Source organism: Pteropus medius, unplaced genomic scaffold (assembly GCF_902729225.1).
Source record: "Pteropus medius unplaced genomic scaffold, Ma_sr-lr_union100, whole genome shotgun sequence".
Lineage (NCBI taxonomy): Eukaryota > Metazoa > Chordata > Mammalia > Chiroptera > Pteropodidae > Pteropus > Pteropus medius.
The window spans coordinates 17,837,055-17,853,460 of record NW_024349799.1 but is presented as its reverse complement, the minus strand read 5'-3'; the positions used below and the strand labels follow the sequence as shown (position 1 = coordinate 17,853,460).

Genomic DNA, 16,406 nt, shown 5'->3' with positions numbered 1-16,406 from the left:
TCCCCAAGGGCTTTACAATTCCTATGGCATTTTAATTCAATTCGACAAACATTTGCAGTCACCTCATCTACACTGGTCCCTGAACTGGGCTCTGGGGACACAGAGAGGGACCAGTCATGAACCCTGCCCTGGAGTTATTCCATTATGTGTGGGACATAGGTTCCCTACAGGAACACTGGAGAGGGAAGAGTTGATTCATGGAAACAAATACATAGAAAAGTGCTCAATATCACTAGTCACCAGGGAAATGCAAATCGAAATCACAATGAGATATCATTTCATACCCACTAGGATGACTAGAATCAAAAAAAAAAAAAAAAAAAAGATAATAACAAGCATTGGCAAGGATGTGGAGAAATTGGAACCCTCATACACTGCTGGGGTGAATGCAAAATGATGTTGTTACTTTGGAAAATTTTGGCATTCCCTCAAATAATTAAACTAGAGTTACCTTTTGACCTAGCAATTCTACTTCTAGGTATATGCCCAGGAGAAATGAAAATATATGTCCACACCAAACTTATACACAAATATTTATAGCAGCATCATTCACAGTAGACAAATGTATGAACGACCCAAATGTCCAACTTATGAATGCATAAACAAAAAGTAATATATCCATGCAATGGAATATTATTCAGCCATGAAAAGGAATGGAATACTGATGCATGCTACGACATGGATGACCCTTGAAAACATTATGCCAGGTAAAAGAAACCAAACACAAAAGACAGCATATTGTATGGTTCCATTTATATGAGATGTCCAGAATCAGAAAATCTATAGCGACAAAAAGTAGATTGCTGATTGCTTAGGATTGGGGGGATTCAGGTAGGGGATAATAGCTAATAAGTAAGGGGTTTCTTTTTGAAGTGATGAAAATATTCTAAAATTGACTGTGGTTATGGTTACACATATCTGTGAATACACTAAAATCCATTGAATTATACACTTTAAGTGAGTGAACTGTACAATATTGGAGTTATATCTCAATAAATATGTTTACAAAAAAAGTCAATCCATGGAGCTTTGATCACCTTCTACTTTTTAGGATTGTTTTTGGGGTCCATGTCTGATCTTTCTACCAGACTGGACGTGCCCCCCACAGCACTGTCTGTGTCTGTAAATCCCTATTCCCCACTCCCTAGCAGAAGGACTGGGACACAGTGGGCACTGAAGATTGTTTGCTAAATAAATAAATGAATGAGCAGATACCAAACTCCTATTCATACTTCAATACCCTATAGAGGTGACTCTTCATGGAATCCCTGTGTGGAATACCCTGCAATTCTTCTCTCCATCTTTTTCCTAATAGGTATCTCTCTCTATCACAGCAAATACCACACCATGGCATACTTGGTGGATCAGACTATGAGCCCTGTGTTCATGGACGGGACTCTTTCTGATTTATATCCTCATATACAGAGGCCTGGCATATAGCAATCGCTTCATAATTGGCTTCTCCTCACCAACCCCAGTGCCCTGGACCCCCATTCCTGGGGCTCCTGTGGAGCCAGGCCACCAAGCTCCAGCTCTCCCATCTCACATACACCCCATTCCCACTGCGCTGCCATGGGAATCATCTGAGCATGAAGCCTAGTATGTATGAGCACTCAGCTCTGAGGGGCAAATCCAAGGCCTTACCTGCCATGTGGATGCCCCAGCCCTCAAGGCAGCCACACCTCCCAACCAGTATGTGACCCCAGTGAGCACATACCCGCAGCTTGACCTGGGTCCTCTTACGAAGCCACTTCTCCCGGGGATTAGCAGGACTCAGTGCTGCGGGATCCAAGCCAGCGCTCTCCTTGACAGTCACGTTCTCATAGCGCATCACCTGACACACAGCCGAGCGGGGCCTCCACGTCAGGCTGTCTCAACCCTTCTCCCTCCTTCCCAGGGTACCAGGGGCCACCAGCTTTTGGCCAGCAAGCCCTCCCCCAGGTCACCCCACTCCCCAGCTTGGAACCCTCAGGAGGCTGGAGACCCTAGGACCCACCTCCCTGCCCACCTGGACTGACAGCTGGAGCCAGAGCACTGTCTAGTAAATGCTCTGGTCTAAAAGCAGCCTCTGCCCCCCACACCCAAACCTAGCAATTACCTGCATCTGTGCCCATTCTCTGCCTTCCTTACTATTACAGAAGGCCAGCTGGAGCCCTGATCCCAGAGCCTCCAACCCACTCAAGATCAATGCTCCAGCAACACTCCCTCTCAGTCCTGCATCACTGATTAGCCCCTGAGTGATCCCTAGGATCATTTTCTTTTGCATCCAAATGTGCTGTAACTGTGCCCACCTTAGAAAGAAAGAAAGAAAAGAAAGAAAGAAAAGAAAGAAAAGAAAGAAAAGAAAAAGAAAAGAAAGAAAGAAGAAAAGAAAGAAAAGAAAGAAAAAGAAAGAAAAAGAAAGAAAAAAAAGAAAGAAAGAAAAAAGAAAAAAAAAGAAAGAAAAGAAAAGAAAAGAAGAAAGAAAAGAAAGAAAGAAGAAAGAAAGAAGAAAAGAAGAAGAAGAAAGAAAGAAAGAAAGAAAGAAAGAAAGAAAGAAAGAAAAAAGAAGAAAAGAAAACTTAGAAAAAAACACTCTCCCTAGGACCCCTGGTGCCTCCAGTGACCACTGCACTTCTCTGCTCTCTGGATGTTCCACAGTGTCTCCCCTTCTCCACCTACCTTCTCCCCTTCACCCACTCCAGTCAGGTTTCTGTCCCTATCACTCCACAGAAGCTATTCTTGCCAAGGCCCCATAACTTCCATCCTGCCCTGCTCATAGGTATACGCCTGTCCATCCAACCTCAGGAGATGTCCTCTCTTCCTCCATCTCCCTCTCTCCCTGGTGGAGCTACAGGACTCACCCTTGAACTTCTACAGCTGTGGAAACTCCCTCAGTATCTGTGGTGGTGTGATTTATCATAAGAAATATATATTTGGTCTTCATCCCCGTTAATGGAACAGAACACCTAAAACCCTTGGAATTTCCTAAGTGATGAGAGTGACAAAGGTGTCTCTTGTTATGTTACTTTGTTAGGTGACTTTGGGGTTGGTTGCCCCAGGAATAGAGGGTTCTAAGTTTCAGTCCCAATTTCTGACCTCCAGGGAGGAGAGAAGAGATAGAGGTTGGATCAATTGCCAATGGCCAATGATTTAATCAATCATGCTTATGTAATGAAGCCTCCATTTAAAAAAAAATGGGGTTCCCAGAGCTTCCGGTTTGGTGCGCACATGGAAATTTGGGGAGGATAGCATTCCTGGAGAGCTTTTCACACACATCTTCTCCCCATATCTTGCCCTATGCATCTCTTTCATCTGGCTCTTCCTGAGTTGTATTCTTTTCTAATAAATTAGCAACCTAGTAAGTAAAATGTTTCTCTGATTTTTGTGAGCCACTTTAGCAAATTAATCTAACCCAAGGAGAGGGTTTTGGAACCTCCCACCTGTTGGTCAGAAGTCCAGGTGACAACCTGGCTTGGGATTGGCATCTAAAGGGAGATTGGGGTTTACTTGTGAGACGAAAGCCTTACTTTATAGAATCTGAGCTATTTCCAAGTAGATAGTGTCAGAATTCAGTTGAATTGTAGGACACCCAGCTAATGTGAGAGAATTGCTTGGTATGGGGAAGAAACCATATACTGGAATTGGTGTCAAAATTGAGCATTGTACCTGTGCTGACTTTAAATGCCATCTAAGCTCTGATGACCCCACATATTTATCTCTACGCCTGACATTTTCCCTAAGCTCCAGACTCTCTACTTGCCTTCCCTCCCAACATCTAACAGGCATCTCACTTTCCCAAGTCCAGATCCAAGATTCTGTTTCCCTACTTTACCCCAGCCCTGCTCTTCCCCAACCCTAGGGAACGGCAACACCGTAGATATTCAAGTGGAAAATAGGATCCATTGGACTCCCCTCCTTCCCTCACAGCCCAGAAGCCAGCAAGTCCTGCCACCACAACTGAAATCCTGCTGCTCCTCAGCACCTCCGTCACCAGCACCCTAGCTAGCCCAAGCCGTCATCTCGAAAGCTGGGCTCCTACATTTGCCTCATAAAGAGCCTTATGCATTTTCTTGTCCCCCAAACAGCAGCAGGGCTTCTTACTAAAAATATGTCAGTTGATATTTTTCCCTGCAATGGCTTCTCATTGGACCCAGCATAAAATCAACTCCTGACCTTGGCCATGGAGGCTGCAACCAGTTGGAAGCTGATCCAACCCCCACATGCATCCCCACTTCCTTCCTCCCAGGTTCTCCCTCAGTCACTGGCCTCTCGGCTCCACCTTTTCTTTTACAGATGAGGACATTGAGACCCACAGAGGGGCAGGCATTTATTACTCCAATCTCCAAGTTGAAAGATGGATACATTCTCCTATATAGTTTCTATTTAATTCTCTAGAAAGTACCATACCATTAATCAGAAGCCAATGCTCTTTAAGAAACCCACTATCTGGCTGTGTCACCCCCCACTTGGCTGAGTGCTCCAATGCCTTCCCAATGCCTACAGAGTAAGCGTCTTCTCCAGACATAGAAGGACTGGACCCTCCAGAGGGGCCCTGTAGGCAGGGCCCAGGCAGGGGGTGGAGTACCTGTCTCAGGATGAAGGCCACCACGTCTGTGGACTCCCAATAGCTGGCATGGAACAGGTGGGGTAGTGCCACAGTGGGGAAGGCTGTGAGGACTTCAGGGCAGTACAGGGCATAGTCGATGCGCTTGGCACCCCACCACTTGGCTGTGACTGCAGGGCCGAGAAGGGAGATGAGGACAGAATGGCCTGCCCAGGGCTGTGACCCAAGGGGCAGTATGGACATGCTACCAGGGCACAAGTTTGGGGCCAGAGCATCCAGCTCAAAATGAGCTAAGAAATGTGCTGCTCCCTCTCCCACCTTCTCATAACCCACCAGCCCCTTTGCTTGCCCACTGCTCCTCTGGGACATGTGTTACAAACTGTCCCTAGGAATAAAGACTCATGGAGACGTCCACTGTCTCGCTCCAGGGCTGCTGGTCAGCAGGAGTTCCCAGTAGGAAAATTGAATGTTGGGATTAGGGCTCTGGCTGAGGTCAGAGCTCAGTCTATGCCTAAAGAGGTCATGGCTTAGTTTATGGTCAAAGGTCAAGGCCCCAACTAGGGTCAGAGGTCAAAGTTCTCTCTGAGGTCAGAGTTCAGTCCAAATTTCCTTTACCCCACCTCCCCACCTGAGTCCTGCCCTCAGCAGCCCTGGCAGTGGACCAGTGGCCACCCAGAGGAAGGGCCCTCTCCCTTGAACCCAGGCAAGCCCCAGAAGACCCTCACTCACTGTGGGAAGTGCCCACAGGTGCCAAGCTGTCTGAAGACTCCGAGCTGTCACTGTGGGAGCTGCCCTGGCTCATCCTCCGTACCAGGCGCTGGGACCTCGGGGCCTGAGGGGGCGAGGCAGGGGCATCCAGGTGTGGTGGGCTACCCTGAGAGCTGCCCTCCAGAAAGAGAGAACTGTGGGTGTGCAGGGCGTCAGCTGGAAGGAGAATTTCACAGTCAGGGCTGAGTAGAAGATCTCAATAAAGCTGCCCATGCTGTGCCAGATCTGTGTTGGGCAGGAGGCTGGGTACTCAGAGGGACGTGCCCAACAGGAAGCCTGCACCTCTCATCCCCAGGGCCGGACGGTATCCCGCCATAGTATGTCATTTGGTTTCACATCCTCTAAGTTGTGGATTAGGCAGGCACAAGTGGGGGTCCCAATCATCACCCCTACCCCCAATAGAGCTACCGAGGGCACCTCTTGGAGAATGTCCCCAAAAGCACCAGATGAGGTCAAGGGGTGACCATTTACCATGTGCTCTTGTATCAAACTCCTCTCCTGAGCCACAGATAATGGTGGCTGAGCTTGGAAGTGAATGGAGACCCCAGCCTGGGAGCTAGGGCACTCTCTGGGGACAGGGAGATGCCCCAACCAAAGAGGGACACATTTAAGGGTGCGAGAGGGAGGTTTTGGAGCCTCTTCTCTCTATGGAAGCTCCTGAAAGAGCAGAATTTTGGATATCAAGTGCTGACTTTTAATACTGAATGAACCACAAGCACAGCATTCTCCCTACAATCTGGCTGAAACCTCGGAACAGGCTCTGGGGCATGGAGCCAAGGCTCTGATCCTCAAGCTCCTGCCTGTCCACTACGGGCCTCCCCTTGACCTCACCCCAGTCCATACCCGGCTTACCCCACTTGAGCCACAGAGGCCACGAGCGTCCCCCAAACCCACCTGCCCTTGCTCTCTCCACCTAGAGGATCCCCCAACCCCCATTCTCCAGCTTTTCTCCACCTGTCCAAAGGCCTTGGTCGAAGGCTCCCTTTTCCATGAAGCCCACCAGAATGAGACACTTCCTGCTTTGTACCTCCAGAGTCCAGGTCGGGTACCAGGCAATAGCAATCAGCAGGATCCTTGGACTTTCAATCAGGCCTGACAGTATTATGCTGACCCTAACCACAGGAGCTCAGCTGGGAGTTGTCAAGGGCAGAGCCTAAGTCTCTGAGCCCCAAGATGCCTCTAACAGAGCACAAGTTCACACAGGTGGGCCACTCAGAAGGTAGGTGCATCAGCTGTTTGCCTGTTCTTTTCCCCAAGAGGACACAGATCTTACTCAATAAGGTCTAGTCACTCCATCAGCTGACAGTTTGGAGGGGACAGATAGGATGGCCCCGGAGTGCTACCCAGCTCCAGCTCAGCAAGCTCTTTCATACCCCTGAGTGCCTACCAAGGAGAAGGGACTGTCCGTCACCCATTGGAAACCTCTGGTAGCGGGGCACGCTGATGGGCGGCACCAGGTGGAACTTGGGCTCCAGCAGTGGCTCAAGCCTCGAGGCGGAGGGGTCTGCACAGTGGAAGAAGCTGTAGACCTGGCTGCAGGCAGGACGCACCTGGAAGCCTGGGGGGTGGGAGGAAACATGGGAGAATCCCCTTGCTGGTACCTACTCCCTTGGTCCTGGGAAGCTCCCCTGAGTGCAGCTTTGAGCAGCCTAATTCTCTGCTCAAGAACATGTCATGGCTCCCTGCTCCAACAGGATCAACGTCATTATGTTCAATTTAATAGGCTGCCCTGCTAAGTGCATTATGTTCAATTTAATAGGCTGCCCCACCTAGGAGCACAGCTGTAAGAACCCAGTACTGCAGCTGTGGTAGCCAGCTGCAACTCCCCAACCAGTCTTGCTGTGGTCCTTTCTCTGTGCCTTAGCTCAAGCTGCCCCTCCTCCTAGAAGGCCCTTTTTCACTATCTCCACTAGTAAAACTCCTTTAAATTCTTGCAGCTTTTAATTAGTTGCTACTTGATGTATGAGGTTGACCCAGTGTCTTTCAGTCAGGATCAAAGGCCCCTTCCTCCAGCCCCTACTCAATTCCTACACTTGGTGGTAGTTCCTGGTTTGCCAGAGCCAGCAATACACTTCTCTCATAGACCAGCAGATGTCTCCACTGAGGCCTCCTCCTCTTCTGTGTCTCCCTGTCCCTCTAAGTCAGCCCAGGATCCAGGGAGCACTAGGGTTCCTTAGCAACCATGGGGGTTTGCCTCCTCTCCCTACTTCACCACCTGCTGGTGCAAATCGCCTCACTGTATATTTTAGAAGAATGGAGGAAGGCATTCAAGGCTGTGGGTAGTACATGAGCAAAGGCACTGAGGTGGGCCTGGGTACATGCAGGGGTCAGTAAGATTGACCTGGCTGCAGTGGGTCAGTCTGGGCACTGGAAGAGGAGGGAATGGATACAATAGGGTAAATATTTATGGCTTCTCTTCCCATAGAGCATGACAACTGGACAACAGGGCCACAAATGGACCAGAGGCATGTGACAAGGACAGTGAAATCCACCAGGGGCTACCTCAACTTTGCTCCATCTGGGGAAACTGCCTCACTCTCTCTCTTCTCCTCTCCCCTCTTTCCTCTTCTCTTCTCCTCTCTGTCTACCTACTGCAACTCCATGATCCTCCCTGTCCCTGCCCCCCAGCCACACCCTCCCCAGTTTGAGGTCCTGACATGGTGACCTAGTGACACAAAGGCATCTCAGGCCCCAGTCCATACCATACTCACCATCCAAGCCCGGCAGCACCGTCCTCCGCATGGCCAAGACCAGGCCAAGAGGCGAGCCGAAGAGGAAGAAGTCGGACACGTCAAAGTCCAAGCGGCCCAGGCTGACCTCAGGGATCTGGGGCCCGCTAGCTGCAGGGGGCTCGGCCTCATCCTTCAGCATGCTCGAGTGGATGCTGCCAGGCAGAGGAAGACACAGGAGAGTGGGTTCGGGAAGCACTGAGGATGTGGGGTGTTCACTTAGCAGGGCAGCCTGAAGTCAGGGGTGGAGAACCCAACCCTCCATCTCTGGGGAAGGGTTCAAACCAGAGTCCCCTCGCTGGATGCTGCAACCATCTCAGCATTGGTCACCAAGGCATGGCCGACATTTGGCTAAGGCAGAGGTCAGCCAACTTTTTTCGTAAAGGGCCAGATGGTAAATCTTTTAAACTTTAAGGGCCATATGGTCTCCATCATATCTACTTACTCTGCAGGCAGCCATAGATGATATCTAAATAAATACATGTGACCATGATCCAATAAAACTCAATTTACTAAAACAGGCTGAGCACCTGAGAATACCTAAGCATCCTATACACTGGCAGGCCTGCCCCGTCGTGCTGGTTTTATGGTGGCTGCACTGAATTCCTGCACTGTCTACCAGGAAGCTCAGCTGGCCAATACGCAGACCAGCTGGGTGATGTCAGTGCTGCCAAGATTTGGGCTTTTGTTGTAACTCATGTTCCAGGCAACCCGCAGACACAGATGCAAACAGCTTGGTCTTCCCTCCCCTCCAGCCCACAGATGAAACAGAGAGCTTAATGAGAAAACCACGAGACACGGAATTCAAACCATTCACATCCCAGGCACCCACTGCCCCAAAGAGTTCAAGTTGATGTTTAGCCATAAACTCAGATCACGCTTCCCAGGATGGGCAGGAAAACTGGGAACCTCCCTGACCTTCCAGGTGGCATTCGGGCAGAGCTTCGAGTTTAAGGCAATCAATTAACTGAATGCAAATTCAACTAACATACTCAAGTTGGAAGAGAAAGAGAATTTTAGAAATAACAATTGAAATAGAGTGTGAGCTAGGGTCTGGAAAGTTGAATCTGAATCCCCATACTCTGCCTCTTGCAGTGTGAGCATCTCCCAGTGAGGATGATGACTCTGGTGTTTAACAATACATATTTCATGTACAGCGTGGTCCCTAAACACACGCCAACTACTTAATTGCCAAAGAAACAGCCATCTGTCCCTACACCAGAGGGAAAAGCTGGCTATGTTGGACCAGCTACTGAAAGCCTCCAATTTTTCGTCACTCTCCAAATTTGGGGCTTTCTTAAAGGATTTTTCAAGGATAAACTAGAAATGTGATTTTACTTTGCGACCCAAACTTGAAATATAGCTGCTTTTTTAAAGAATAATCTGTCAGAGGAGCTTTAAATAGTCAGGGATTTAAATATGCAGAGCTTTTGCCTAATAATTCCTCCTCCAGGAATCCATGTAAATGAAAGAACCTAATATTTACATAAATGTTTATGCACAAAGATAGTCACCAGAGTGCTACTTATAAGTGCAAAGAATTGGAAAAAGCCAAAGTGTCGGTGACTGGGATTAAGGAAGATGTTGTCCATTTACTCAATAAAATATTAAGAATATTTACCAAGTAAAGTATTTTTAATTATATAAGGGAAAAATCAAATTTTTTTTTTTTAAGTAAAACTATACACAACACATGTAAAAATATACTGAAAGGAAATATGCCAGTGTTAGCAGTGGTTCTCTCTGGGTGGTGAGACGATCTATTTTCCAAATGCTCTACCGACCTCATGGAGGTCTTCTCCACTTGGGTAAGAATGGAGGAAGGGAAGGAGGGAGAAGAACATTGAGGAGAGAGAGAAGAAGAGGCATGTCTTCCAATTTGGGTATATGCTCAATACTCACTCATATCCTGAATAAATGTGCAGATAATTCATTTAGTCCGTGGCAATGAATATGTCTCTTCTAGAAAATTAAATGGTGGACAGTTCTATGGAGGGCCTCACCTGGCCTACACATAGAGGGATGTTTTATACTGGGGAATGAGAGACCAGAATGCTGACCCCAGCTCTTCAGTAACTGGCTATGTGATCCTAGGAAAATTTTGACCTACCTGGCCTCTGTTGTCCCATCTGAGAAATAATAAGAACATACCAAGTTGCTCACAAAACATACCTTTACCTGTTCTTTCACTAGATTCTTAAAGCCATCAGTCAAGTAGGCTGGGCAGCATTTACCCTTTTGCAGAAGATGAAGCTGAGGCTCAGAGACATGAGACTGATTGTCTTGTCTCTCTGCAAGTCCAGGTGAAGCAGGTACAGAGCACAAGGGTCCCATGGGGAGCAGCCTTGGTCTCAGCATTTCAGTGCTTGTCTATGGGCCCCCATGGAAAGGCCTGGGACATAGACTGGTCCCAGACCCCCCGGATGACTTCGAGCCAAGGTCCTCTCTCCTCTGGAAGGACGGTGGGGCACAGAGAGTGGTTACCTTGATAAGAAGGCATGATGCTGGGTGATGGCCTCGCAGTCATAGGTGGAGGAATCGCTCTGTTTCCGTGGCAACGGCCTCTTGGGCTCCTCATCCTCCAACACGCTGGAGACGTCAATGCTGCTTTTGCTGAGCCGCTTGCTGTTGGCCAGACTGCACTCCTCATCCGCTGCAACTGGGGTGTCCTTTGAGACCAAGAAGAGGATAGGAGGGCACTGTGGTCACCAAAGGCTATGGGGCCCTGCCTCCTCTTCCAAGCACAAATAACCCTTTTTTCCTAGATGTGAGAGGCAATACCTCTTCCAAAAGGAGTGCGGAAGGCACACCCACAAGGCTGTCTCCTGCATCCAAATGGATTGGCAATCCAGTGGGATCCTGGGTAGCTGTCTAGGGACCCAACCCTAAATTGCCCCCTCTGGGCCTCAGTTTCCTCACTTGTGATAGTAATCTCTTGCTACTCTTGTAAGACTATGATATAACACTTTGTAACCTGGATTTCATGGTACAAATATTAAGGGCTCTAACACTACCTTCCCCAGAGAGACCCCTGCTCCCAAGTCAGACCCCCCGCCCCACATTCCCACCATCTGGCCCGCACCTGGGTGCTGCTGATGCTCCCCTTCCGGCTGCTGCTGCCAGGGCTGTCGCCTGAGGGCCCTGCACTGTAGCAGATGGCATCAAAGGCCAGGAGGCCCCCCACACAGTCCCCGATGAGACACACCTAGAGAAGGCACAGCTGGGACTATCGGCCTGGCCACTGCTGACCCCTAACCCCCACACCCGTCTAGAACTCAGGTTGCCTGTCCATGGGAGAACAAAGAACCTGTCCCAGGGAGGCCTGGGAGAGCCCCAGCAGGGGAGGGGTGCTCATTCTGGGGCCAGGGTCAGCCTGAGGACAGGAACCAGGCTAGGGTCAGGGGTCAGCCTGGGGCCAACGTCAGCCTTGGGATAGGAATCAGGATGGAACTAGGGGTCAGGCTTGGGTGGGGTCAGCCCGAGGACAGGAACTAGGCTAGAGTAAGGGGTCAGATTTAGGCAGGTCAGTCTGAGGATAAGAATCTGGCTGAGGCCAGGGGTCAGAATGGGGCCGGGGATCAGCATGGGCTCACAATCAGAACTCAGATGTTGGCCTCAGTTTTCCTATATGTAAAATGAGAATGAACCTAAAGATCTCAGAAGCCTCCTTGGATCTCAGAAGCTATGGCCTCAGAACAGTCTGGTCTGGATCCTTTGGTCAGATCCCAGCCTCTCACCAGTTGGGGCCAGGACAAGGACATGGGGGCAGGCTGTCCTACCTGCCCACTGAAGCCAATGCCATCAGAGGACTTGAGGAACTCTGCGTAGACCTGGTTGGCTCGCTCGATGACGGTGGCAATCGCATCCTGGTACTGCGGGGAAGAGATGGCCAGCAGGGGCAGGGCGGCCAGAGGCACGTGGTCCTGGATGTTGCTGAGACAGCCCTCATCATGGCTGTAGGGGTTCAGGCTGCGGACAGGGGGGCAAGGGAAGCCCAGCTGGGATCAGACGTGAAAGCAGGTTTGGGGCTGTGGAACAGGCAGAAGAGAGCATGTGCTGGCTGGGAACTGGGCCCTCCACTCCAGACTCTCCAGGAAGACCCAGGCAGGAGCCAGATGAGACAAAGCACACGGGTAGGGAGGTAGGTGGGGGAGCCAAGCCTATGCTGACTCCCCTGCATGTCCACCCAATGCCAGCCTGTAATGTGTGGGCCCTGTATTCTCCTGCCCACTTCTGCATGGCTCCAAAGAACACCCCAATTGTGGAAGAAGCCAGTAGTATGAATCAGGGTGAGGACATATCATCACGGTAGACTTCCTGGAGGTGGTGGGGTTTGAACTAGACCTCTAAGAAGGCTTTAGGGAAACTAAAAAGGTGGAGAGAGGGCATGCCAGGCGTGCGGATCGCATGTCAGCCACAGCTTAGAGGTGGGCACACAGCTGCATACACAATAGTTATGTCCATCTTTCTGGGACAAAGATCTAGAGACTTCATTGGATTTACAGGAAAACCTGTGAACCCCAGAATGGACTAACAGATCCTGCCTTATAGCTTCTCCACTGCCAGTGGCCCCACCATGGGCTCCCCTTTATTCCTTGCTTCCCAATGAGGAAGTCCCTTAATTGCTGGGCAGCTCCGACCTATCTAGGCCCAGCTCCCAGCTGCCTACTCCCACCCGACCCCACCCATCCTGCTTCTATCCCCAGGGGCATCGGACTCAGGAGGGACCACAAGGGGAGAAACTGCCCACCCCCTACCCAGAGGCTTCTCTTCCCCTATAGTCAAGCTGAGGCTGACAGAAGTTAAAACTGGGGCAGGTGACAGGACTCAGGGAACCCTGGGCAGGTTACAGAGACTTTATGGAGTGCAAGGCAGGCCTAACAGCCATTTCTCATCTCCAAAGAACACAAATTAGAGGAAACAGGCCTCAATTGCAGCTGGAGAGATTTTAATTAGCTGAGAAAGAGCTCCCTCCCAGTAGTGATTAGGGCTGATGGATAGCCTGGCAAGACACTGCCTGGGGGAGAAGTATGCTCCCTCCCTCAGTTCCCTCAAGTGGTCAGGCCATCCATCTTCTTGGAGATTAGGCTTGGGATGGCTGACCCAGCTCTGGGGGTCAGATGTCCTGGGGGTGAGGGATGGGGGTACTGAGATTGATTATGAAGGAACACAATTAACTGCAACTGTTGGAGTGTGAAGAGAACAGAGCTGCATCAGCTCAGCTTCCCAAATCCCGCTGCAGAGCAGACACTCAGCAGATTAATCTGTTAAAGAAGCAGATTCCAGGGCCCTCCCAGCCCTATTAAGAAGCCCCCGGGGTGAGGCCTGCCACCTGTGGTTTAACAAGAATCACACGGGGATTTGGGCCCTTAGCCAGGCTGGGGAATGACCCACCTAAACTTTTTTCCTTCCAACTCTGATTGAGATCTGCCCTGCCCACATTTCGGAGCACAGATAAATCAGAGATAGGTCTCTGTTCCCTGTCCAGGGGCCAATCTTCCTTTCTCTCATAGACCAGAAAAGCAAAGCCTTCCAAATACACTCTCCCAACCAACCAGAAGCTGAGCACCAGGCCTCCTGCCCCTCCCAACACTGCTGAGCCCTCCTCAGGGCCAGGCCTGACTGAAAGGCTGTCTACCTTCCCCAAACCCCATGTGGGTGAGGGCTCCTTTCTACAAAGCCTCAAGGTCTGGCAAAGTCGACAGGAAAGGAGGTGAGTGGCAGGATAGAGGTGCCCCTGGCCTCCCGTTCATCCTTAAGTGCAGAAAGTTCTCAGTTTCCAGTCCCTGCCATTTGCCACATGCTGTATCAACATGAGCTCTACAAGTGCTCAGGCCTTCTTTGCCCATGTTATCTGTGTGCAGCCAGGGCTCCCACCTGGCTCTTGGCGCGCACTTTTGGCTAGTTCAACAGGACAGGGACCTGGAGAGCACAAAGCCCTCAGGTCCTGGAGCAATGGGCTGCATTTCCCATAGGCCCCCAGCCCTGGAGGAGCTCTCAGTCTCCAGGTTTACTCCCCACAGGGCCCAGGGCTTATTTGGATGAAGCGCCCAGGCCCAGGCCCAGGCCCAGGCCCAGGCCCGGTAAGCATGCTGCCTTATTCCACCCAGCAGGGTTCTATGCTGGCAGTCAGGAACAGCTCCCTCCCCAGTCCCCTGTCCACCAGTGAAGAGAGCCTCTTCTCACCCCTGGGAAGATGACAATGTGAGTCAGAGAATCCCTGCCATGCTCTTTTTATGTGTCCCATGCTGTGCTTGGTGCTTCACATATACTAGCACACAGAATCCTCACAAAAACTCTAGGAGGTGGTTATTACCAGGAGTATACCCATTTTACAGATAAGGAAACTGAGACAAGGAGAGGCTAAACAATTTCCCTCAGGTTACACAGCCAGAACTCAAATCCAGGCTGCCAGAGAACCCCCACACTTAGCCGTGTTATGCTACTTTCACAGAACACGCCGAAGTCACCGCCTCCGAGAAGACTCCCTGGCCCTCATCCTGAGTGTCTTCAGTGCTCTGTGGCATCTCCATTACAGCGCACATCCCTACTGGGCTCTAAATGTGTGGTCTGGAGTTGGCTGCCTATGTTTGACTCCTGGTCCTACTCACTAGGTAATTGTGGAGGAAACTGCTTAACCTCTTAATGCCTCAGCTTTCTTATCTGGGCCTAGGAGATGAGGGTTTATTGAGACTGGCCCAGGACAGAGGAGGGCGGGGGCACAGTGCTAATTGCTCTGGACTCTGGCTGAACACTTCCCGCACGTGATGCTCATGGTCAGTCAAGATCTGATGTCTCAGAGAGGTGTCCCCCTGCCCACCAGGTACACACATGGCAAGGGCAGCCCCTCTGCTTATTCCCCCTCATCAGTCCCACCCAGTCCAAATAAGCAGAAAGGGACTCACTTGGAGACAAGAGAGAAAGCTTCAGAGCAGATGGCAGGACAGGGGACAAATTTAATGAGGATGTGGCCCAGGGCTGCAGGGAAGTGGGCGCGCGTGACCTTCTCCAGCACGGAGCTGAAGGTGTGGATGTCGGCTGCCTTGCAGGATGGGTCTCCCGAGCCCACGTCCAGGACATTGCCCCCGTGCAGCACCAGCAGGAGGACATGCGTCTTGCAGGAGCGCTGTGGGCTGACTTCCTGAGAGGAACATCGGTAAAGATAGAGAGTGACAGGCAGCAGGGAGATGAGGTGGGGAGTGGGGGGTAACCCAATGAATCACACACACACACACACACACACACACACTCATACGGGGCTATGGCCCAAGAAGCAGGCACCGTGTCCAGCCTATCTCAGCTCCACACCAGGGAGCTCTCTAGCCTCCTCTGTGATGGGACCCCTTGTTCATTCAGGGTGAGGGACACAGGCTGTCAGGAAGGCAAGCCCCTCACTGTCAGGGTGGGAAGTGTCCCACGAGGCTCTTTTTGTTCATACAGGAACTGGAAGCCCAGAGAAGGACAGGGAGCTGTCCAGGGTCACACAGCAAGTCATATGAAGAGCTGGGTGGAAACCAGACAACCTATCTACTGTCCCAGGGCTCTTCCCAAATTCCTGGCCACAGAGCTGGGCCCAGACAGCCTCAGTAACTCAGCGCACCTCATTGTCTTCGTGGATCTCAATGCTTCCCTGGGCCGGGAACCTCTGTCTTCTTAAGGAAACCCGGTACAGTTCTCCTGTGGGGAGAACAGAGAACTCAGTTTGTACGAGGCAGGAGCTTATAGGTGAGCAGAATGATAGTGTCCAGAACTAGGGAGTCACTACACCCAGCCCCTGCCTCCGAAATCAACACAACATGAAACTCTTTCTTCTAAGAAAAGGAAGACCAATAGGATGAGGCTATCACAGATGCTGTCCCTAATGCTGGGCAGGGGGATATCCTAGAAAGGGACTATCCTGCTTTTCTTCACCAATCACAAGAGCAACAGCATGAGGCTTGTCTGATGGCTTCTGCTTCCAGTAATGGACAGAAATTTGGGCCAAGCATCCCTCTGAAAACAGCTGCAATTGCTAGATAAAAAAAAAAAAATTTAAAATATGTTTGAAGTTATCAGAGAGAGAGAGCAAGGCCTTGAATTATGGAACCCCCGTGGAAGTTGGACCCCCAGAGAGTTAAGGCCAGCATATGGAATCACACTCATCATCACCCATCACTCATGAGCTTTGTGCTGAAGCCAAGTGCTGAAATGCTCTCCTTGCTTCTCTCAGCTGCCTGGGCTCAACTTCTCCTCCAGGAAGCGCTTCTCGGCATCCAGCCCTATCTGAGCTCTTATTCCTCTAACACAGGGATCAGTAAAATGGACCAAATCTGGCCCTCCACCTGTTTTGTAAATAAAGTTTTATTGGAACACAGCCACACCAT

At 50.5% G+C, this 16,406-nt stretch overlaps 1 protein-coding gene across 2 annotated transcripts in view; it reads right to left on the bottom strand.

The window, feature by feature from the left end:
• Window positions 1-16,406, bottom strand: part of PITPNM3 (PITPNM family member 3) — an 89,163-nt gene that overhangs the window by 14,850 nt on the left and 57,907 nt on the right. Inside the window, exons 5-14 of one of the 2 annotated variants that reach the window (XM_039886478.1) lie at window positions 15,644-15,720; window positions 14,949-15,184; window positions 11,823-12,012; window positions 11,126-11,248; window positions 10,528-10,712; window positions 8,026-8,198; window positions 6,702-6,872; window positions 5,276-5,470; window positions 4,568-4,716; window positions 1,718-1,834 (exon numbers count right to left, since the gene is read on the bottom strand). In XM_039886478.1, the coding sequence (XP_039742412.1) occupies window positions 1,718-1,834; window positions 4,568-4,716; window positions 5,276-5,470; window positions 6,702-6,872; window positions 8,026-8,198; window positions 10,528-10,712; window positions 11,126-11,248; window positions 11,823-12,012; window positions 14,949-15,184; window positions 15,644-15,720 (1,616 nt within the window). The remainder of the gene's footprint in view (window positions 1-1,717; window positions 1,835-4,567; window positions 4,717-5,275; window positions 5,471-6,701; window positions 6,873-8,025; window positions 8,199-10,527; window positions 10,713-11,125; window positions 11,249-11,822; window positions 12,013-14,948; window positions 15,185-15,643; window positions 15,721-16,406) is intronic. The other variant, XM_039886479.1, reaches the window with a different exon arrangement.